Source organism: Myotis lucifugus, unplaced genomic scaffold, assembly GCF_000147115.1.
Source record: "Myotis lucifugus unplaced genomic scaffold, Myoluc2.0 scaffold_3, whole genome shotgun sequence".
NCBI lineage: Eukaryota > Metazoa > Chordata > Mammalia > Chiroptera > Vespertilionidae > Myotis > Myotis lucifugus.
Genome location: NW_005871051.1, coordinates 27815213 through 27833479, shown reverse-complemented (window position 1 = coordinate 27833479; position 18267 = coordinate 27815213). Strand labels below are relative to the sequence as shown.

The 18267-nt window shown below is 53.8% G+C and overlaps 1 protein-coding gene across 1 annotated transcript in view; it reads right to left on the bottom strand.

Moving 5' to 3' along the window:
- EFHD1 (EF-hand domain family member D1) overlaps positions 1-17674 on the bottom strand; it is a 39196-nt gene extending 21522 nt beyond the window's left edge. Inside the window, 2 exon segments of the mRNA XM_006082649.3 lie at positions 17265-17332; positions 17334-17674. Of these exon segments, the coding sequence (XP_006082711.1) occupies positions 17265-17332; positions 17334-17561 (296 nt within the window). The 5' untranslated portion in view covers positions 17562-17674.
- Positions 17675-18267: the final 593 nt, after the last annotated feature.

Here is an 18267-nt window from a genome sequence, read left to right as displayed (position 1 = left end):
ACGAGGAGGACCAGGGTCTCCCTGCTCCCCTAACCTGGAGCGACATGCCTCCCCCCGCCCCTTCTTCCCTGTCTCCACCCCCCCACCCCCCCACCCCCCCAGCACAGAGGAGCTGTGGATAGGAGGCCATGCGTGGGGAGGGGCTTGGAGACTTTCTTCTTGTTTTTCTCATCTGGATTCTGGTTGAGAGGAGTTCAGAAGGTTTAGAAAACCTTTATTTTAGGCCCGGAAGCTTCAAACATTCTCCAGGCCTAAGAAAAAGGGCAAATATGTCAGAAAGGGACTCAGCACAGACTGGAAACAGGTTAAGGAATTCCACTTGCTGTGACTGGGCTGGAAGTTTGGTTTGACCACTTTTTCCTGCCTGGAAGCAGAGCCCACCACCCAGGGGGCAGATCCCAGACAGAAGAAAGAGCCGAAGCTGCAGCCGAGCAGCCCCGCAGCCCCCGCTGGGGTCCCGCCGTGAGCCACCAGCTTGGCACAGGAATAGACAGTGTGTAGACAAAGAGGGGACATCTCCAGGGCCAAGAAAGACAGGGAAGGAAGGGGTCATGAGCCAGCCACCGCCTCAGTCCCAGGGACGCAGCAAAGGCTGCTTTCGTCGTTCCTGCTGGAAGCCCCGGCCAAGTGCCATCTCTGCAAGTCCTGGCAGGACTATAAAGTGATCCCAGGAGTGGCATCCTCACTCCTCCCCGTGGAGCTGGGATTGATCATTCAGACCGTCTAGGAGGGTTTGTCCACAGTCCCTTCCTTCAGGGCCTGCATTTGCAAGAGAGGCAAAAAACTGCCCAGGGCCCCTTACTGTGTTATCTGCTCCTCTCCAAGGATCTCAGACTACCTACGTGTGCCGCACACACAATGGGATTCAGAGTGTCTAATAACTAAAACCGGCCTGCTTTGCAGTTCACGACGCTTTGTCTCAGATCCTAATCCTTCTCATCTTTACAAGTCCTATGAAGAATCACTAATAGCCACCTGTTTCTTGTTTTATTGAGAGCTTACTAAGTGCCAGGCACTGTGCTAAATCACCTCGCTGCATTCAACAGTTCTGTAAAGTGGCGATTAGTCACCCACTTGACAGACGGTGACAGCTGAGGTAGGCAGCAAAGCCAAGTCCTGGGTGGATCACAATGAACCTGGGACTTCCAAACAGGAGCTTGGCTTTACATGGGCGTGGGGAACGCAAAAATGATCATTAATTGAGTTTATACCATGTGCCCCTCCACTGGAAGGGGGGCCGGGGGCACGGTGCCTACTCAATGTCCCAATGAACAGACCACTACTGCAACTGTGAGATTTACACCTCTTACAGCTTATATATGAAGCCTGTGGCAGAAGTGATAGGAGCCACATTGCTGAGTCCTGAATGTGGGTGGACTCTGATTTTGGTCTTAAAGCATGATGTTTGGACCGCCCAAATCTGCGAAGTCATTCATTTTTGGCCAAGAGAATACTGATGTTGCCATCTTACAAACATTTGGAGAAAGTCTCACCAGCCAAGCCCTTCAAATAAATTTAAACTGATTTAAACCCCCAACACATCCTCTGAGGGATGTAGTACTGTTAGGCTGATGAAGAAACTAGGCCCATCAAGGTCAACCAGCCCAAGGTCACTAGACCTAGTGAGGTTAGCCAGGAGGACATCCATCCTGATGCCCAAGCCTGCAGCCCAACCCTGGGGCTGGGAGGCATGGCCACCGGAGGTAGGTTCTGGGGAAGGACGATTTGATATCAGGCCAGTCCTTACCCAATGCCAAGGTTGCCCCTCCAAGGACGGTTCGCAGAGACAGGTTAGCCAAAGCTAAGGTAGAGAGGAGTTTCTGGGGGAAGTCAGGTGTTAAAAAGATAAGGGCCTTTCTGAAGGTTGTAAGATTCTCTACATCAGGGGTCCTCAAACTATGGCCCATGGGCCACATGCAAATACAAATATTGTATTTGTTCCCGTTTTGTCTTTTTACTTCAAAATAAGATATGTGCAGTGTGCATAGGAATTTGTTCATAGTTTTTTTTTTAAACTATAGTCCGGCCCTCCAACGGTCTGAGGGACAGTGAACTGGCCCCCTGTTTAAAAAGTTTGAGGAACCCTGCTCTACATTATTACCACATCCCATGGTGGGTGTGGCTACAGGTGCTGGAGGTGCAGACCCTGAGCGGAGGTGCCCAGGCCGGCCCAGAGGGTACAACAACCTTCCTTAATGTGCTCAGAGGCCCTCTTCTCAAGCAACTGCAGTGTGGAAGCCCCTTTAGACAAGGCCGCTGAAAATCGCTCATCTTGCATCACACTTTGGGGCCTGTGGGAAAGGCGAATGAAGTTGGATATGTCCTTATTCTAGAAAATTCTTTTGCTGTCTGCCCCATGAAAATGCTATCACTTTCCTTGCCATTTGGAATCCAGCCCTGAGAAAAGGAAACAGCACCTAGAACAGTGATGGCGAACCTTTTGAGCTCGGCGTGTCAGCATTTTGAAAAACCCTAACTTATCTCTGGTGCCGTGTCACATATAGAAATTTTTTGATATTTGCAACCATAGTAAAACAAAGACTTATATTTTTAATATTTATTTTATATATTTAAATGCCATTTAACAAAGAAAAATCAACCAAAAAAGAGTTCGCGTGTCACCTCTGACACGTGTGTCATAGGTTTGCCATCACTGACCTAGAACAACCTGCCCGAGTCAGGCCCACCCGCACTGCCCAGTTGGCAGGGCCACCTGCCAGGCATTGCCCCTGGAGACAGATGTCACTTCCCAGCACTGGGATGTGGGACCAGGTCACAGGGGAACCTGGAAGGGGAGGGCCTGGAGAGGGAGGGCAACCACGGCCCAGTGAGTCCCCGCAGGCAGGGTCCCAGCCCTAAGCCTAGCTGGGACTTTCTCTCTCTCTACAAGCCTGGACTAAACCTGCATTCACACCCCCACCATTTCAAACCATCAAAATATGTTCTTTTCCTCCCCACAGTTTACATCTTTCAAATGCTTGCAGGATTATTAGAATTCCCTTAAGCCGTTGGCTCCCCACTACTAATACCTTAGCTCCTTTTTTTCTATAATTTAAATTTTAACCCAGCTTTTTCTTATTAAAGACAACCCAGGATATTAAAGAAAAACCACATGTAATCCCAAAACCTAGCACCCTTTTGTGTTTCCTGGGGCTTCCCTCTAGCCCTCCTCGGGATTGGTGACCTTTCCCCACGTTTTTGCTTTAAAATGTCTTCAGTCCTGCCCTGGCCAGCGTGGCTCAGTGGGTTGGGCGTGGTCCTGTGCACCAAAAGGTTGACAGTGGACTCCCAGTCAGGACACTTGCCGGGCTTGCAGGTTCAATCGGATAGGGGGCCTGCAGGAGGCAGTGGATGGATGATTCTCTCTCATCATTGATGTTTCTATCTCTCTCTCCCTCTCCCTTCCTCTCTCTGAGATCAATTTTAAAAAACACATATAAATAAATATATTTTTAAATCTTTAAAATGTCCTCAGTCCCTGTCATCTGCATACTCTCCAGGTTTTGTTAGGGAGAGTCTCTGGTCCGAGCAGCACTGGGATGGCCCTGCTGACACAGGCCGGGTTCAAGCCCAGCCCTGCCACTCAGTTGGGAGAGGCCTGGGCTGGGGCCCTCTGCAGACTGAGTGTGAGAGCCATCTGTGCCGTGCAGGGTGGGAGAGGGGCCAAACGGAGATAAGACGCCTGCACTGGCCCCTGCACCTGGGAAGCAGCCAGCGCGAGGGAGCTATTTCTAAAAGCAGTGCCTGTCTGCAGCCACGAAGAAGGAGCCGACAGCTTCCAGGGCTTCTGCTCTGCATTGCTGCCCACACCCAACCAGGCCTCAAACAGGTTCCACCATCTTAGCATTCAGCAGGGAACCCAAATCCACAGCCTGCGGGGCTCCCTGCGCTGAATCTCCACCAGCCCTTAGTGAGGGACCCCGCCTAGCCATCCTATGTCAGAGGATTAGGTCTGCTCCCAAGGGCCCACTCTTTACTGACTGGGGTAGGTCAGCAAGGCCAGGCTGAGATCTCTGAACACACAGCTGTGTGTGCCTATGACCTAGAAAAGCCCCCAGCCTGGCCAGAGGGGCCAGTGATGCCTAGTCCCCACCCCACCAAAGGCCCGCTAGCAAGGGAGCGAGGGCCAGTTTCCAATGTGGGCCCAGAGCTGGCAGCTCCTCTTTCCACAAATCACTGGGCTCCCACTGTGCGGAGCCCCTGGGTTTTCTTGGTTTTCAGCACACAAATAATCTAGCCTTAATGGAAGAAAGAAGCCGCCAGCTTTTGTCTGAAGGCTCAGCCATCAGAAACTCCCCTGGGACCCCTCAGAAGGGGGCTCTCAGGGCGGTGGCAGTGCCCCAGAAAATGCCTTAGTGTTGGTGGATCATGCCTCAGACTCCACCAGGACATCGGAACACCCCCACTTTTCTTTCAAAAGGCCTTGTATGGAAATCATGTATTTCAAACAGGCAGGGGCTGGCTACTCAAAGTGTGGTCCCTGGACCAGGTCACCCAGGATCATTAGAAACGTAATATCAGGCCCCGCCCCAGACCTGCTGGATCAGACCCTGCGTTTTTATGACTCCTGCTGGTGCCCAGGCTCTTTCAAGTAGGAGAAAGGCACTGTGCCAGACTATCCCCAAGGTGAGTGGCCTTTCCTGGGTCGCCCCCCCCCACCCCCCACCTTCTCACTGTGCGGATCCCTAACTGGGCCTATCCACATGAGCCTCCGGACTCCCCAAGTCACAGGACGGTCCCTCCTCCTCCAGACTCCCCTGGTTCCCCATTCTCTTAGTCTCGGGTTTCCTAGTCTTTGTGTGGGTCCCCCTCCACCTCCCAGCTGTCAAGTCATCTGCTGCTCCTTCCTTCCTTCTTTCCTTCCTGCTTGCTGCAGGGAAACCAGATCTCCAAGTGTGTTACCACTGCTTGCAAAGTAAGAGTAAGCAGGCTCTGAGCAAGGGCCCGGGGGACTCGCAGGAGTTAAGTACAAAAGCTTGAGCCCAAAGTCTTTGATTTCCAATCAGGCTGCTCCCAGCCAGCTTTGTCGAATGAGCTCCCGGCTTTGTCAAGTTCTATTCACCCTCTCACTCACCTCCCGGCTCCTAGCTACCTGGGGCCACTCCCGAGCAGGAGGAAAGCACAAAGACTAGTCCCAGCGGGAAGCAGAGGTACAAAGAGACAGTTGAGCTGTGATAAGGCCGGAACTTGGGCAGAGCTGGAGTGGAAGGAGGTGGCTGGGACAGGGGAGCAAATGTGCTGAGAGGGAGCCACCATCACCAGTCTAGTCCGGAGGGGCCAGGATGTCCCAGAAGGGCGCAGAGGGCCCACTCTCACAAAGCATTCTGGGAGAGTTGTGTCTGTCAAAGGGCAACAGAAGGCGACCCTCCAAGAGTTTGAGGCAGAGACACAACATCAGATAGCTGTTTCAGAAAGACCTCTCAGCTCTGTGTGCAGAATGGATTTTTTTGGGGGGGTGGGGGATGAACAGACTAAGGCAGGGGGCCCAGTTGGGAAATGCCACGTAGTCCTAGCCATGGAGGGATGCAGGGGGGCGATGGTGAGGTGGGAGTGGTACCGGCTACAGATGAACACCAGCTTCACCTGTTCTGTGCACAGCCAGTGCTGCGGGTTCTCATTGTGACCAATTCCTTCCTTTTCTGGCACAAGGCCAACCTCTTGGCAGGCTGCAGGAGACCAGTGGAGGCTGGGTCTTGTCCCCACCGTCAGCCACAGCACCCTGTAGTTCCACACATCATACGCGGTGTCTGAAAGCTCTTAAAGAAAAGTGGGGGCAGCCCTGGCCGGATAGCTACTTTATTAGAGCATTGTCCCAATACGCCAAGGTTGTGGGTTCAATCCCTGGTCAGGGCACATACAAGCATCAACCAATGAATGCATAAATAAGTAGAACAACAAATACCTCTCTCTCTTTCTCTCTTTCTTTCCCTTCCTCTAAAATCAATAAAAAAAAAATTTTTTTAAAGTGGGGCAGAGCTGAGCTCCCCCGTTACAGAACACCCACTGTGTGCTCAGCTCCTCACAAGACAGCAGAGGGGAGGCAGAGCCAGGCGGCTGCTACTCAGGCTTCAGTGCAGTCAGGGAAATCTACTTAGTCCCAAATGCATGCCGGGGAGTGGCCCTACCGGGGACTGCCACATGGATTCAGGAAGCGAGATGGCAAGGGGTGATGGCACAGGACAGCAGCTCGCTGCACCAAGTCCCCCAACTCCCAGCCTCATGCTCTTAAACTGGATGCCATAACTCAATAGTGGGAAGACCTCAATGCAAACCCTCCTGCTGATGCCAGCAACCCAGAGTGGAAACAAAGCAAACCAGTCCCCATGGCCATCCCCAAAGGAACATGCCAGAGACAATGCCATAACAGGTCAGTGGTGCAGTATTTCAGCCACACTGAAGGCACAAATACCCTCTGACCACAAAGGAACTGAAAGGTGGGGTGCAGAGGGAAGAGCCCTGGCAAGCTTCTGACTCAGCAACGCAAGTGTGACAGTAACAATTCCTCCTCCTGGAGCCTGGATGGGCTCCTCCTGAGGAAGGTGGAAGGCAGCAGTGGCTGGGAGCGTGCTCCTGGGGTCAGACTCCCCTGGCTCAAACCCCTGGTGACCTCATGTACTGTGTGTCCCTGGGCAAGTTACTCGAACTCTCTGAGCTTCCTTTTCCTCCTGTGTCTAGTTGTTGCCAAAATGAAAGGAAGGCAGATAAACTCTCAGCTTATCAATGAGGGCTCACTTTTCTAGTTTTGGTTGCTATTATCTCCTTAAGAGAAAGACCCTCATCCTGGGGCCTCCCCTTAGTCCTTTGGAAATTGGGGCACTCTTGCTGGGTTTGGGCAAATATGGGCTGGAGACTGTTTGGGGACAGGGGAATGGGGTGAGTGGATCTGGGAATCTTGAGTGCCAGGCAATCCACCCAGAAAGGAGGTGAGACGAAAGGACCAAGGTTGTGAGGACTCCACAGTCGGGTCCCAAGGGAAGCCTCTCTGGACAAAGACTGATTGGGGGGAGGGGAGGGTAAAAGGCTCTTCTGATCAGGGATGTCGAGCCGGTTGATGGTGGGTTCTTTGCTGTGAGTGTGCAGGAAGGGGGTGCCTCCCCTTCGCTCCCAACTTTCCCCGTAAAAGTCCTGAGGGGCCAGACAACCAGGCAGAGGAGCCCCTGGAAACCCAGCTCTGGGAATTCCCAGGAGCCCTGTGACTCTCGGGGGACAGGTGCCCCCAAACCACCGGGGTTTTCATACCCAGACTTGGTCAGGCCTGGGGTAGCCCCTGCAGTGCCTCACCCCTCTTGACCCCCAAGACCAGGAGGAGTCTGGGAGGGAAATGGCCAGGGGGAGGCCGGGGCCGCAGGCCCAGCTGAAGTGGGCAGTGGAGGACGAGGCTATGGCTCCAAACGGGGAGGAAGAGCACCTGGCTGCCGCCCTCAGAGTCTGGCTCTCCACCCACTGCTTCCCTGCCGGCCAGTCCTTCCCCTGTGTCCCTGCTCTGGGCTGGCACCACCTTAAATCCAGCGGCCCTGCCGGGGCCAGAGGGACCTGCAGCTCCCTCAGTGGAAAGAACATGGGGCTGGAACTGGAGTGACCTAATTAAGGCTGTGACCGCACACCAAGTAGTCACGCGATCTTGGGGACAACCTGAGAAGGTGGTCACTTACCTTTTTCCACATCTCACTTACAGGCGTGTGCCCGTGTGGCATGTGGTCCGTGTCACTGCTAGAAGGAACTGTACTACCTCATTGAGAGCTCCCATTCCTCTGACAGCCCTGTGAGCTGCCCAGCTCCCCTGGGGCACTAATTAGGGCCTCAGTGCAGCTCCAGAGGAAGACCCTCTGCTGGGGTCAAGGCACCCCTGCCCTCCAATGGCCCTGGCCCTGGCCCTGGGGTGACCGGGGGCCTGGAGGAAGAAGTTAGCCACACAAACAACCACAAAGACCCACCCCTGCCTTCCCAGGGCAAACCCTATGGAGGGGGAGGGGAACCTCGCAAAATCAACAATAACAGACAGTTCTATAATAATAACTAAGTGTAACCAATTAGACAATGCAGGGTGTGGGAGAGAGGCTGTGGGGGGCCATCAGGCCAGCAAGAGGAGGGCCAGGCTGGGGGAACCGGCGTGAGAGGAATGCAATAGCCAGCGGGGCCTGGCCTTGAGGTGCTCATGAGGAGTCTGGACTTTGTTCCGTGGGCAATAGGGAGCTACCAAATGTTGTATGTTGTCCCCAAAGGTTCTGAAACAGAAAACAAGGTAATGAGGTCTGGGCTCTGGCAAGAGGATGGATGGGAGGAGGACAGTCTAAGACAGTGATGGCGAACCTTTTGAGCTGGGCGTGTCAGCATTTTGAAAAACCCTAACTTAACTCTGGTGCCGTGTCACATATAGAAATTTTTTGATATTTGCAACCATAGTAAAACAAAGATTTATATTTTTGATATTTATTTTATACATTTAAATGCCATTTAACAAAGAAAAATCAACCAAAAAAATGAGTTCGCGTGTCATAGGTTCGCCATCACTGGTCTAGGAGGAAGCTGCCCAGGCCTAGGGCAGGTGGTCCAGTGAGGTCTGGAGGTCAGGAAGCCGGCAGAGGCTGTGCCATGCGTGGCCCCACCTGTCTATGGAGGGGGGGTTGCCAGGACAGCTGAGATTTGGAGCCTGAGAAGCTGGAGGTGGAATGATATTAATTAACGAGAGAAGCGCATTGGCACAGGGGACAAGAGTACAGGCTGCCTGGGTTCCAATCACTCCACTTACACCATGTGTGACATTGGGCAAGTGACTTAGCTTCTGTGTCTCAGTTTCCTCATCTGTAAATGGGGGATGATAGTACCCATCTCAGTGATTCTGATGTGTAAATGCTAGAAACAGTGCCTGCACACAGTAGGTGCTCTGTAAGCAATGGTTGTTAGGTGGTGTTGGGGAGCCCAGTGCTCAGTAAAATTGGCCTTTGTGGGTAGGGCAGGGTGGGGTGGGGCAAGCATGAGGCATTTAGGGAAGGGCAGAGACCCTGTCACCAGGGCAGAGTGGGCAGGATCGGGGACAGCACCTCTCCAAGGCCAGGACAGAGTTCACCAGGTCCCTTGAGCACAGAGCTAGGGTAGTCAGCAGCCAGATCTTCTTGTTGGAGAGGTAATGGCTGGGGCCACTGTCCCAGGCACAATGGGTGTTCAGTGAGCAGTGCTGGGTGGGGCTGCGGGTCCACAGAGTGTCTAACCCCAGAGCTGGGACCAGCTGCAGCCCTCAGTTCCCCCTGCCATTCCCACCAGGATGGGGTAGAGGGGCCAGCCCTGGGCACATGACAATATGAAAGCCCCAAGTACGTCCTCCTATTTCCACAAACCAGGTCCACGGTGGAAAAGGGCTAATGGCCTGTCGGTGACCCAGGGGCAGCCTTGCGTGGTGAGAGACCGTGCAGCCACACCAGCCACCAGAGGTGGGGTCATCCCTTCAGAATCAGGCCCCAGTGAGGCTGGAAGGAATCACTGCTCTGTCCTGTCCCTACTTCCCCAAGGCTCCCGCTGGCCTGGAACCAGGAACTGTCCAAGGAGACTGCTGCTGGCACTGGCAACCCGGTCCTCACCTCCAAAAGCAAAGAATGGACCTTCATTCAGCCAACACGGGGGGTGCCCAGGCTGAGATGAAAAGAAGATAAAACCAGGCCAGACACCCCCACACCCATCCACCCACGCCTGTACAAAGGCCTCCATGCCGAGAAGGGGCCCTGGCAACAGAACCCCAGGCAGCGCTGAAAGGAATGAGGGCCCTCCATGCACTCGACTCCCAGCCAAAGATGGTGGCTGGCCCCACGCACTCACCAACTCTTCCTCTGCAGCCCCTTCCAAAGGGAGGAACTCAGAGACTGGTGATGATGGAGAGTAAAGGAGGTTTGGGGAGAGAAGAGAGAGAAGCGGGGGAGGCATCAGCAAAGAGTTTTCAAAGACAAAGCAGGTGAGGAGTGTCACTGATCAATCTGTCCCAGGAAGCCAGTGGGCCCTCCAGATGCAGAGGCCGGGTGGTGGGTCCAGCAACGCCAGGCTCTCTGTAAGGTAAAAGGACTACTTCGGGCAAAAGCAGTTTTGCTGAGAGTTGGCCGAGGGAATGTTGACACAGACACACATCCTCCACCCCCAAACATACACACAGTGCTCCCAGCTGCCAGGGATCCACAACCACAGGCAGAGAGAGACCATAAGGGTCTCCACTAAAACAGCAGAAGTGAGTGTCCCAGAGAAATGACCTCTACACTCAGGCACTCAGGAGCCCCTGGGAATGGGCTGCTTGCTACCTGGTCTCTGGAATCCAAGCCCGTGTCTAAGCCCCTCTCATGTACACAAAATCACAGAGGGACAGAAGAGAGCCACAGCACCCTGCTCAGGAAAAGACCCCAAAGGACACAGGGGGCCCCTTCCCTTCCTCAATGACAGAACTCTCATTGTGGCCGGGGACTGGCCCCGCAGGGAAGGGAGCCCTGATGTGGTCCGACCATGGTCATCACCTTCCTCTGGGTAGTCACTGGGCTGGGTGGGCCCATGACCCAGTGCTGGCCATGGGATGCCAGAGGCTGGCTGAGGGGAAGACTTGGGAAAGATTTCCTCATTGTTTAGAAGAACCCCAGGTCTTTCCTGCCTAGATGTGACTTGGGGAGCCTTGTCATCTTGCTATCAGCACAAGATAAAGCCAACAGAGAAAGTGGTAGGCGGCAGAGAAGGACCGGACCCTAGTCCTTGATGGAAGCAGCCAACAGGCCCAAGGGCCTCCTTGTCCTCTGGATCCCTGTCACGTGAGCTGATGCATTTCTTTACTGATGAGTGAGTTCGGGGCAGGGTTTTCTGCCACTTGAGCCAAAGGCCTCCCACCTAACACATGACAGGACGGCAGAGCCGGTCTCAGCATTCCTGTTTAGGAACAGACACCTAAACTGTTGGCGGTGATCCCTCGGGAACAGAACAGCATGAGGCTTCCGTTCTTGAAGTCGTACATAAATATCTCCACTATTTTACAAGAAAATTTAAACAGGAAACATACTTTTATAATGGAAAAAATGTGTTTTCTTTAAGCTGTGAGATTCTAATCTCCTCTTTCTCTTCAAACCAATGGGTCTCAACTATGTCTGGGGAAACGGGTCCTAAACCCCTTGGAGGAGATGTTTCAGAGGGACTGAAGGCTTGAGGGGAGGGACCTCTGCTCTAACCAAGGGGCTCAAGGAGGCAGACACCCAAGGCCAAGGTTTCTGTGCCACCAAGTCTTCCTTTCCATCTGGAGTTTTTAAGCCCCTTCAGAGCTTGACCGTAGCCTGGCTCAAACACATCTTGGACCCCCTCTCAGGGGAAGTAACACCAAGGCAGCCCTTCCGAGGGTGCAGTACGTCACACTGGGGACCCCAGCTTCTGCCTCTTTTTTCCCTCAGGAACTGAGGTCAGCCCCAGCGAGGGAAACCCCAGGCCAATGACCAGAAGAGAGGAAGGAGAGTGAGACCACATGGAATCATGTGGCCCACCTTCTGCCCTCAGAGGTCACACAGGTCCTCCCCAGTGCTTCAAAGCTCTCAGCCCCCATCCTCTGGCTCCAGAAGCCTCAGTTTGAATTCCTTCCCAATACTGGCTGGCTGCTCTTCTCTGACTGTGTCCAGAAATACCAGGACCTCCTGCCATGAAGGCAGCAGAATGCCTCCTCACAGGGTCTGCTAGGCTTCCTGGGGTGTCTTGTACACGGGTGGTGGGTGACTTTTCCAGGACTTGCTTTCCTCCCTGTCAAGCAGCATCATGTTAAATCTGAGTTGCTGTTAAGTTTGTTGAGCCCTGACTGGTGTGGCTCAGTTGGTGGGCATCGTACTGTCCTACTGGGCACCGAAGGTTGCTGGTTAGATTCCGGGTCAGGCTCTAACAACTCAGATGTCCCTGTACATAGGCTCCCCAAGGAGCATCTAGGATTTAGGACCAGGGGTGCCCTCGATCATCAACACTCAAGGGAAACAGAAGCAGGAGGCTATAGAGGCTTTTTCCAGGAGGACCGCAAAATGCTGTGGAGGCCAAGCATTGTAAGTGCGTGAGAGAGTATGTGAGAGAGAGCATGGATGTCAGCATGCATATAGGCATGTGTCAGTGTGCAAGGGCGCTGGAGGCAAAGACCAACAAGTAGTTAACATATAAATGCGAGAAGTCCATCAGAAGGTTGATGGACTTTGATATTCAGCAAGGGCTGAGAATCAGCATTTTATTACCCTGCTGCTGACCAAATGGCTGAAGGCAATCCCCTAACCCCATGGTCGGCAAACCAAAGCTCGCGAGCCACAGGTGGCTCTTTGGCCCCTTGAGTGTGGCTCTTCCACAAAATACCATGTGTGGGCACGCACGTACAGTGCAATTGAAATTTTGTGGCCCATGCGCAGAAGTTGGTATTTTGTGGAAGAGCCGGTATTTTGTGGAAGAGCCACACTCAAGGGGCAAAAGAGCCACATGTGGCTCGAGAGCCGCGGTTTGCCGAGCCGCAGTTTGCCAACCACTGCCCTAACCTGATAATCCTTTATTGTTTACCAAACCTTACCACTGATATGTCTGTTTGGTTTGCTAAAGGGCAAATGTGTGAATAAAAAGCTATGGGTCCTGAGATTTGGGGAGCTACTCCACTAGAGAGTAGGTCTCCACCTGGTTCCCCCATGCCTTCTAAGTTTATATTTCTTGTCTAGTATATCCATTTGTGCCCGGCCCCTTCTCCAGATCCTGAATCCCCGCTGCAAAAGGTTGTGGCACAAGGGTACCTGAGTTGCACATTCATGAAACAACAAGCTAAAAGCAAACATTCATAAAACCTAGAGGGTGTGCTGGGCTCCTAACCTCAGCATGTCTTTCCTGAGGCAGACCAGCCTGGCAGTCCCCAGCTCCCGAGACCCACTGGCTCAGCCATGCTGCAAAACCAAGCATGATGTAGCCCCGCGTAAACCAGACACCCCAAACTCAGTGGAGAAGGTATTTCTATTTCCTAGTTAGACTGAGGTGGGGGAAACCACAGGGCTGAGAGTATAAATCAAGTTTGAGTCCCTTGGATGGTACAACCTTGAATCAGGCACTTGTTAACTAATTTTTTTTTTTTTTTACATAATGTAAGGCTTTAATAACTCACTCAATTTCAAATTCTCATAAAATGAGATGGCTCTGTAATAAGGAGGGTGGAGGGCACTTCTGAGAGAGAGGAGGGAGGAAACTCCAGCAAAGAAAGAACTGCCAGGCGCTGTGGACCTCAGGAGCCCCTCCCACATCACACTCATCATGCATGCTGGCAAATAAAAACAAGCAGTGCTCACTGGGCGAAGGAACAGTTCCAAGTCACGCTGTCTTTCTGCCAGAGACCAAGGCCCTGAAACAGAAGCCAGCCTGGGTTCTGGCTGAACACCCCCCAGGAATTCAAACAAGCCCTGGGTTCCCTCACCCCACCTTCATCCAGAACAGTTCAACGTGCAAATCCAGGGCAGGTGAGAGAATTTCAAATCCAAGGGCATCCCTGTGACTGCAGCTACAGGAAGGTCAGAAGTCCTCCTTCCCTAAGGAGGGAAAAGCACTCAACTTCCATTTATTTGCATCTCCTTTCCCATCTTTAAGGTCAATTCACTCAAAAGATGTGGATGAGTTTGGGTGAAGCACCTCACCTCTACCCCCCAGTACAAACCTCCTTAAGAAGGCTCCTTTCACCTCTTTGGCAAAACCCCTCTGGTCCCACACCCCCTTTCTCCCGCCCTCAGAGAGGGAGGAGAAAAGAAAACTAGGGGTGGGGGGAAGACAAGGAATGAAGGGTTCCAAGACAACCTCATCTTTTCGGGGTTCAATGGTGACCCGGGAATTGGTTGTTGGCAGAGTGTCCATGACATCATCATTTTGGATTCTTAATAAAAAGACAACTTTCCCATAGCCAAATGCTCCTCTTCCCACCCTCTCTTCGGGGAATTGAAACACACGCTTTTAAAATGCTGCAAACACATCACAGCTGCATTTTCAGATGTTGCATTTGGGTCCTGCCCTTAAGTGGCTGCCCTCGTTACCTCCCCCTTTGAAAGAGGCCCCTGGCTAAGTTCCAGGGTAATTGAAATTTCCTGTCTAACCTTGACCACTCCGCCAGCTCCTGTTACAGTCCTGGACACACACTGTAGAGTCAGTTTCTTCTGGGCCTTCTCACTCTTCGTTTAAAATCAGGCCACTATTCTGTAGGCTCAGGCTATCTAGTAACACACTTGGAAATGGAGAGGGAACTTTCTCTGGCCTGGCCGATGACGCCTCTGGCTTCCCACACTCATTAGAAAATTCTCTTTATTCTACAACTCACCATTGAGGAGCCAGGATACAAAGACAAATGACCCCATGCCAAGAACCCAACATGCTCACAAGCTGTGAAGGAAGAATCCAGTTGTTTGGTGTGTGTGTGTTTTTTAATCTTGAAAAATGTAAGAAATCCCCAGGCAAAATACTTTTAAATACAAGAAATCACCTTTAAAAGTTCAAAGCATGTTTTGCAGTATCTGCTTGAATCTCTCTAGCCCCGAACGAAAGAATGAGCGTGCTCTGTACTGGTCAAGTCAGGTTCTGACAAACTCCAAAGTGACATCAGAATCTGGATCTAGAAACTCTGATTAAAAGTAAAATTCCTACTGAAAGTAATTGCGCTCCTGGCACCAGTGGGGGTTCGATTGTTTGGCTTTGTTTTCGTAGTTAGATGGCAACTCCCTTTGAATTAGGATTGGGCTATGGGAAGACTGATTCTCTTCTGTTGGGGGTGGGATCATCCTGGCTTTGGTTAGGTCTCTGACCTTCCTAGCTCACTCAGATAACCTAAATTGGTTAAGAGTCTGACGTTCCTAAATCTGAGGGCATCCTTGAACGGACTTTCCTCATACCCCCCAGAAGGTGGGGAGGAGGCAATCATGGTGCCCCATGGTCTGGGTATCTCTGCTCACGCGCAGTAATGGGTTGAATAGGGTCCCCAAAAAATTCATGGTCATCCAGAACCTCAGAATGTGACTTTATTTGGAAATAGAGTTTGCAGATGTAATAAATTAAAATGAAATCACACTGGATTAGGGTGGGCCATAAATCCAATGACTAGTGTCCTTATAAGAAGGCCATGTGAAGACACCGACAGGGAGAGCACCATGTGACTATCAAGGCAGAGCGGCCAGCACCCACTGCCACCCTCTGGTCTTCCTGCTTTCCTGCCACCTTGAGCTCCCTCTGGATGGCCAGCTGGCTCTGGGACCTTCTCCGCTGGAGCCTGTCAGCACAGGGGGGTGGGAGGCCTGCACCCTGCTGCCCTTGCCCATATTGGGGCAGGCAGGCTATGGGTCCCGCCCACCTGGGAAGGCAACAGTGGGGTTTGGCATTTGGGGATTTGTTGCCTGCCTGGGCTGGTGTAGTCAAGGCCCTTTCATAAGATGGGTGGTGTGTCTATTAACTACAGTCTCTACCATGTTCTAGGCACCGAGGGTGGATGAACACTTAAGTGACAAAATCTCCCAGCCAGAGGAGCCCCTGACCTTGGTGAGGTAGGGAGAGCAAAGCTTCAGCTGCTCCCAGATGTGTGAAACTGGGAGAAGCACCTGCAGGGTGCTCATTAGCTCAGATGGAGGTGCTTATGTTTGTGGAAGCTCAGGGGGTGGGCCAAGGAATCCTTGTTTTTGTAGGGTCTGGGTAGCCTGAGAGTGGGGCAGGGGAGGGAGGGCCTGGACATGGACAAAAGAGAGGTAGCTGGCTTAAGAAACATAGAACCGAAGCACTGCCAGCATCATCTGAGCACCTGGATCCAGCCATACCTGACCCCACGGCCTTGTTACTATGGGGACTCCCTCTGTTACTCTTAGGCAGCCAACTCACAAACTTGTCCCCTCAAAGACTTTTCTGCAGAAAAAAAATTATAGTAATAAAAATAAATAAATGAAACCCAAATAACTGCAAAGCAACTGGAAGAAGGTCCCCAAGATGCCCTTCCTGAATCCAGCTGGACTGGGGGAACTACTGGTCTTCCCACGAAAGGCATAATCCCAAACAAATCAAAGGGACTCTGACAAACCACTCACTGATTGTTCTTCCACCTCTGCCCCAGTTGCAGGCATTTCTTTTGCCCCAACTCAGCTTTCCTTAATTGCTCCATCAGGTGTGAACACCAGAGAACAGTGCCTGGAAGCCAGGGATTCAGAAATTGGGGTGTCAGGCAAACGGAAAAGGCTCGGTGGCCTCCGGGTGCCTGCCTCTGCTGACCTCCCCACAGGGCTGGCGCTGGACTACAGCCCAGCCTCAGGCTCGGGCCACACGGCGCCCTTAAATAGAACCTCCACGAGGAGGACAAACATTCCAAGAGCTTTAAAAACGCCCCAAGCATGACCTGGCCGGAGGCCTCGCTCCCCCAGACATTTTTCTGGTCTCGGCCCTATTCTGGAAATAATATTAATAGCTCGGCTAGGAGCTTACGGTGTGCAAAATAATTTATGGCCTTGAAGGGCAGGAACGATTACTGCTCCCATTCTCCAGTTGAGAAAATTGAGGCCCCAGGAGCTCCCAAGCGACAAGGTCGTCTAGTGGGGGCTCTCTACTCTGCCTTCCCCGCCGGCTGGGGCTTACACAGCAGGACAAGAACTGCCAGCTGCCGTGTCGGTTCCGACAGGCGCCTGGAGACAAGGCGACGCCCCCAGGAGGCTCCCGGACCCGCTCGCTCCAGGAACGCCCTGATCTTCTGCGAAGAGTTTAACCAACTCCCAGTTCTCCGCCTCTGTTGGTACATCAGACCCCGCGCGGCAGCCAAGGATAACTTTCCTCTTTTATTTTAAAAGATAAAGGACAACAGGGCTAATTTCTCCCTTGGGAGATAAAAGCTGGCAGGTGAGGTGCGGCGCGTCTCCGTTTCCTAGAAGTTGTGCTTCGGTGCAAATCGCAGAACGAGGCTGCGGAGGGGGCGGGACCCGCGGTCGCCGCCCGGGGGCCCAGGACCCGGGAGCTGGGCTCCGCTGCCCCAGGGAGGGCACTTCTGAGCTGGGTGTGCGGGCCCTGCTTTCGGTGCCCCCAGCCCGGGCGGGTTCCCCAACGCGCCGGCATAGACTCGGGACGCGCGGGACCTGGGGCGCTGAGTAAAATGCGACGGGCACCCCAGGGATTCCTGCACTATCCACCCTCCCCGTCAGAGCGGAGCCTGGGACTCCCGGCCAGAAGGGCCGACCCACCGCCACCTTCCTTCCCTCCCTCCCAGGTCCCCAGGCTCAGGGCCCTCTGGGGCGCACGGCGAGCGCAGCGCTCACTGTTTGAACTTGCTCTCCAGGTCCTTGATGAGGCGGCGGCTGAACTCCGGGAACTCGGTGTAGGGGTTTGAAGACCTTGCAGCGGCGGGGCCGCGCCGCGCCCTCGTTGATGTGCAGCCGTCTGCTCAGCTGCGCGCTCAGCTCGGCGTCGGCGCTGGCAGCGGGCGTCCCGGCGGGCGACTCGGGCTCGGGCTCCGGGGCTGCGGCGGCGAGGGATGCGGGCTCCGGGCCGCCCTCCTGAGCTTCCCCGCGCTGCAGTCTCCGCTGCAGCTTGCGCGCCAACTCCTCGCTGGACATAGCGGCGGCTCCGGGACGCGGGGACTCGGGACCCGGCTCGGGGACTGGGCGGGCGTCGCGCTTTTCACGGGCTCGCGGCTCGGCAGCTCTCAGCCCAGGCGGCGGGACCGGCGTTTGGGTGGAACTGCTGGCGAGCGACGGGGAGGGCAGGGCGGAGCCGAGACTTTAAGGAGGCGCCAGGGCTGGGGGACCGCCCCGCCTCGCCAGAGGCCGCAGGTGTCTGCGCGTCCCCGGACCTCGGCCCGCTCCCCGCTCCCTGAGGCTTCGGACCTTTGACCATCTGTGACCTGGCTGCCCACGCCCGCTCCGGGGGAGCCCGGGGACCCTGAGGTCCGGGAGGAACGGCAACGGGAAAGTTCCACGACCGTTCGGGCGGTTCTTTTCTCTTCCCCGAGAAGTGCCCCAACTGGAGGCGCTCGCGGCCCTGGACAGGCTGGGGGTCGGGGGAGCCCAGCGCCCCCGGGTATCACCCACACGCCCCCAGGACTCAGGGTGACACCCACCGGTTCTGAGGTTTAAGGGTGGGAGGCGCCCGCAGGGAGCGCGGGGCGGAGGAGCTGCTTTTCAAACACGCATTGAAAAGAAATGTTTGCAAAACACAACTAAACATACTAAAAACAAACAAACAAACAGAAAAGAGGACCAAGGAGCAAGAGGAAACTCGTGGCTGCCCTGGAGGTAAGAGAGCAGCGCAGCTTCAGGGCTC